The sequence below is a fragment of the Alligator sinensis genome, unplaced genomic scaffold (genome assembly GCF_000455745.1).
Source record: "Alligator sinensis unplaced genomic scaffold, ASM45574v1 scaffold553_1, whole genome shotgun sequence".
NCBI classification, from domain to species: domain Eukaryota; kingdom Metazoa; phylum Chordata; order Crocodylia; family Alligatoridae; genus Alligator; species Alligator sinensis.
The window spans coordinates 300,545-305,381 of NW_005842389.1; the positions used below are offsets into that span (position 1 = coordinate 300,545).

General features: G+C 64.0%; 2 protein-coding genes across 6 annotated transcripts; one reads left to right on the plus strand and one right to left on the minus strand.

Moving 5' to 3' along the window:
• Positions 1-392: 392 nt before the first annotated feature.
• Positions 393-2,001, minus strand: LOC102379456 (autophagy-related protein 16-1-like). Of its 5 annotated transcripts, XM_025211107.1 has the most exons (4): positions 1,221-1,997; positions 1,034-1,115; positions 881-956; positions 393-804 (listed from the first exon to the last, which is right to left on the minus strand). In XM_025211107.1, the coding sequence occupies exons 1-4, from the start codon at positions 1,252-1,254 to the stop codon at positions 436-438; spliced, it is 561 nt and encodes a 186-aa protein (XP_025066892.1). In that variant the 5' UTR covers positions 1,255-1,997; the 3' UTR covers positions 393-435. The 5 variants fall into 5 exon arrangements, 2 of the variants coding, with proteins under 2 accessions (XP_025066892.1, XP_025066890.1); XR_003095464.1 differs by having other exon boundaries at positions 393-616; positions 731-804; positions 881-1,997; XM_025211105.1 differs by having other exon boundaries at positions 1,034-1,997.
• Positions 2,002-2,009: 8 nt separating this feature from the next.
• MED11 (mediator complex subunit 11) lies at positions 2,010-3,379 on the plus strand. The gene is made up of 3 exons (XM_006029567.3): positions 2,010-2,151; positions 2,293-2,423; positions 2,516-3,379. The coding sequence occupies exons 1-3, from the start codon at positions 2,067-2,069 to the stop codon at positions 2,651-2,653; spliced, it is 354 nt and encodes a 117-aa protein (XP_006029629.1). The 5' UTR covers positions 2,010-2,066; the 3' UTR covers positions 2,654-3,379.
• The last annotated feature ends 1,458 nt before the right edge of the window (positions 3,380-4,837 follow it).

Here is a 4,837-nt window from a genome sequence, read left to right on the forward strand (position 1 = left end):
CTGGGGCTGGAAGGAGGAGAGGGAAGGGGGGTGGGGATGACTGCAGCCCCTCCCCCATGGACACCCCCCCCGAGTCTAGCCCCGCCAAGGCCTGTGGGGAGGAGAAGCAGAGTGAGCGAACCCAGGCATCTGGGCCCCCTGGCCGCCTTGCTCTAAACGCCCAGTCCCCTCCCCCCCCGCCTCCCCAGGGAACTCAGGCATCCAGGCCTGGCTCTCACCAGCTCCTCACAGGATGTGCTGCAGCTGCTGTCACTGGTCCCCAGCTTGATGCCTGCCCTGGGGTGGGGGGTAAATGGGGGGTAATTACAGGGGCTGCCCCCAAGCGGGCGGGTGGGTGGGGGGGGGGGACTCACGCTGCCAACTGCAGCTGCCCCAGCTTCTGTCGCGGGCGCAGGGGGGTGAGAGCAGGGTGACTGGGGGCCCGGATGGGCTCACTCACCGCTCCAGCTGGGCATTGGCCCGGTTGACCCGCGCTGCCTCAGCTGCCTTCTCCCGCACCCACCGAGCCTCCAGGGCAGCCACTTGCTCCTGTGCCACCCCCAGCGCTGCCCCGAGTGCCTCGGCCTCCTCCGCCCGACTTGACAGTGCTGCTAGGGCCCGTGCGCAGCGCCCTGCCCTGAGGAGGAGACGAGTCAAAGCCCGGTTGCCGGGGGTTTCTGAGCATTGGGGGCTGGGGGGTGAGCACGGGGCGCGGGGAGCCCTGGTTTTCGGAGGCGTGGGGTCAACACACCTCTCTCGCTGCTCCCGAGTCTCGGCCTGGCTGCGGGTCAGAGCTTCCATGAGGTCAGCAACTGTCTGTGCCAGCTGGAGGTGGGGCACAGAGGGGATTAGTCCCATGGACCCCCTGTAGCCTATCCATAGCCCCCTCCCTCCAATTCACCTCTTCCTTCCCCTGCTGCAGCTCTGAGACTTCCAGGGCGTGTTGCAGCCGGAGCGAGGCCAGGTCCAGGGCTGCCCTGGGGGATTAAATTGGGGGGCGGTTAGATGTGGTGTCCCTCACTCCCAACCCGCAGCCCCCAGCCCCAGGGCCCACCCAGACTCCTGGGTTCCCGTGTCTAGCTGCAGCTTCTCTGCGAGCAGGCTCTGCAGGTCCAGTCGCTCCAGGAGTTTCTCATCTGTAGGGTGGGAAACGGAGCCACTGTGAGTGGGGCTGGGACACCTGGGTTCTCTGTTGGGGGGTGGGGACTCTGGGTCCCCTGGGAGGGGGTCTTTTGATGTACTTTTTGGGGCACCAGTCCAGCGTATTGGTGTCATCACTGTACACCACCTCCTCTGGGTATTGGGGGTGTCAGCTCTGGCCCCTAGGTAACAGCAGCAGACATGCCAATGTCATGGGGACAGAGTGGGCCCCAGCGGTGAGGACATCCACGGTTTTAGCTCAGTGACCTCACCAGATCAGGGAGGCCCCACCCTTCAGTGATGTCAATCCCATCCCAGCCCAGCATGGGTGAGGGGGGTCAGCCTTGCCCTCTGGGTGACATCATTGGCAGCACCAGATCAGGGAGGCCCCACCCCCCAGTGCACATCATGGGAGCCGAGTGGTCTTTCCTCCATGGCATCTCTGTGATGGTCCTTCTCCGTGATGTCATAGGAACTGGGCAGTCCCTCTTCAGGGACGTCATAGGCTAGGGGCGGCCCCTCCCCCTACAGTGACGTCAAGGACCAGGTAGTCCCTCCTCAGTGACGCGAGAGGAACAACACGGGGCCTCCGCAATGACATCACAGGCCCCAGGCGGTCCTTCGTCAGTGAATATCGAAGGCTCCAGGCGGCCCCGCCCCCTCCGTAACGTCACGGGACGCGGCGGTGTCTGTTCAGGGACATGGGGTCAAGGCGGGAACCGGACGGCCCCTAAATGACGTCATGGCCAAGCCCGCGGTGACGTCGCGCGCTCACGGGTCCGGACGAGGTCCCGCAGCCCGCGCTGCTCCCGCTCCCGCCGCTGCAGCTCCGCCCGCACGCGGCTGCGCCAGCCTGGCCCAGGCCCCACCTCCCCCATCCGCCTGGGGCGGAGTGGCACTTCCGGCCGGCTCTGGAAGCGGGGCTGGGGTCGGGATCGTATGGGGTTATGGCGACGCACGCGGTGGCCAACGAACGGTTGCGCGCGCTGGAGGAGCTGGAGCGCGAGATCGGCGCCTCGCTGCAGAGCGCAGGTGGGTGGGGCCTGGGCTTGTGCGGAGGCGGGGTCTGGTGCGTGGGGGGTCCCCTAGGGCTGTGGGGGAGCCCGGCCTGGGCGGGAGGTGCCGAGGGCGGTCGGCTCCCCCAGCCCCCTAGTGACCCCGGCGCCCCCGCAGGCAACGTGATCCTGGAGCTGTCGAAGGAGAAGGCGAACGAGCGGGCGCTGGAGCGCCAGGCCGCCCAGTTCAGCGCCGCGGTGCAGAAGGTGGAGGCGGAGCTCTCTGCCCAGATCCGCTATCTCACCCAGGTGCTGGCGGGTTGGGGGGGCAGGGCCCGGAGCAGGGGGGCTGTTGGGGGTCTCCTGCCCCCAGGTGACCCCGTTTCTCCTCCCCCCCTCAGGTGGCGACAGGGCAACCGCACGAGGGCTCGAGTTACTCAGCTGGCAAGGACTGCCAGCTGGCCCTCAACCGTGTGGACTATGCCCGCCTCAAGCTGGGCGAGCTGGCCCGCACCTGTGAGCAGATGCTGGAGCCCTGATGTGGTTCGGCACGCTATGGACATGCTCTGGCATGCCACAGACATGCTATGACACACTACAGCCCCAGCGCAGCTTTCTCAGGTGTTGGAGCGCGCAGGATCGTGTGACCACAGGGGATTGTGGGGGTGCCAGGACATGCTGTGACACGCTGCTGCCTGGGAGCAGCTTACTCAGGTCCTGAGGAAGTGATGACGTAAGGAATATGCAATGTAAACAGTGATGTAAAGAATATGTGGGCCCAGGAACCCAGAATATGCTATGACATGCCAAGGATGCTGCCTCCACCAGACTTCAACCAGCACTATTGGTGGGGGCTGTTGGTCATGCCTCCCCACCCCACCAGACCTTTTTGTATATATTTGGGGGGGCCCAAAGGAGACACTCCCCACCACTTCTGTAGGTTCCCCCCCATATATAGGCATAATATAGGGCTATTGATGAAAATCCTAATCAGATCATCATGTGGGGAAGGAGAGATGTATGCTGTATGTACACAGGCGCACACACACACACACACACTTTGCATGGGAGGGGAACCCCTCCCCTCCAGGTCCTGGATACCTGGGTTCTCCGTGTCTGTTGGGTGGGAGGAGATCTTGGGAGTCACTGTACGGGGTGGGGGCAATGGCTCCTGTGGAAGTCACTGTGAGGGGGGTCATCTTCTGGGTCTGGGGACCACTGTGTTGGGGCAGGTACCGGCCCCGGTAATGAAATACATGGCCCCACTCATTATGGGTTTGCTTTTTAATTAAAAAAGTACAAAAGAGGGGCACGGGGGCAGAGGCCCCTCAAACCAGCCTCACTTGTGTAAAAACAGCAAGGGCAAGGGGGGCCAGGGTGTCACTGCTGGGATAGGGATGTCCACTGTAGTAGTAGTGCTGCTCCCCGCAATTCTGCGTGGCACTACCTGCGCCGGCCCCACCCTTTCCTGGTCCTGGTGCCACCTGGAGGGTGGGCTGTAGGGTCAAGGCTCCGGGGCTCTCACCTGGCCCAGACTAAAGGCACAGAGGGGACAGGGGGGACAGTGCCAGGGGCAGACCCAGGTCCTGACCTGAGCCTAGGAGGACACTTACCTGGGCTCTTCCGCAAGCCACGGGGGTTGGAAGTGGACCCAGGAGTAGTTGTAGGCGACTGCAGGAGAGACCCCAGAAGTAGCTGCGACCTCAGAGGGTGTAACGGGGCACCCCGATGCAGCTGGTTCTGGGGTGGGCACGGGGTGTAACAGGGTGCCCCAGTGCGACTGGGTCTGAGGTGGGTGCTGGCGCTGGGTATAACCCTGCCCCAGCCCCTTGAACAGAAGTATCGGAGTGCTAAGCTCCCAGCTCCCTCTGCCCTTCCCCCCACCCAGTCCTGTCCCCTACTCTCAGAGCTGGGGGAGAACACAGGAGTCTGGGTCCTCAGCTCCCCTTTTATTGCTTACAGGGGCTGGAGGAAAGCGCCTTGGTGTTGTTCCTTAGCAGCTGCATCAGCAGTATCACCAGCACCACCACCAGGCCTGGCAGGTGCCTGGGGGGGCAGGAGAGCAGGGGTAAGAGTGGGGAGTGAGCGTAGCCCCCCACTCCCAGGTACCTGGGTTCTTCAAGAAGGGCCCCCAAAGGCCACATCCAGCCCCTCTGCAGACAGCCTAGACCCATGCCATCCCTCCCCCCAAGGCCAAGCAGCAGGGATTGCCTCTGTGGTGCCCATTGCCACCACCAGCACCATCCTTACCAATGACCCCCATCACACACCGCCAGCATGGCTTCTGCACCGTAGTCCCAGCTGCCCCATTCTCTGGGTCAGCTGCGCTCCCTGCAGGGGGTACAGGTGGGGTAGAAAATCCAGGCATCCGGATCCCCCTGCTGCCCCCAAGCTGGGGCAGAACCCAGGCATCCCGTCCTCACCAGGCGGGGTGGGTGCCATTTGCCTCACCAGGGGGAGGAGCCTCCTTTGCCTCATCCTGCCCTGGTGGCTCTGTGCTATGCTGCCCAGGTCTGTCCTGCCATGTGGGGCATGGGCGCAGCGTTTAGGCATGCTGTAGACCCCCCCACCTTGATCCTCTCCCCCATGACTCAGGGATCCCCTTCCCTACCCCCTCCCCCAAGCCCTGGGGACCCCCTTGCCCTCCCTTCTACCCCAGAAACTCCCCATTGTGACCCTGCACTGGGCCGGGGGGCCCCCATAACTCCAGCTCCTGGGACCCC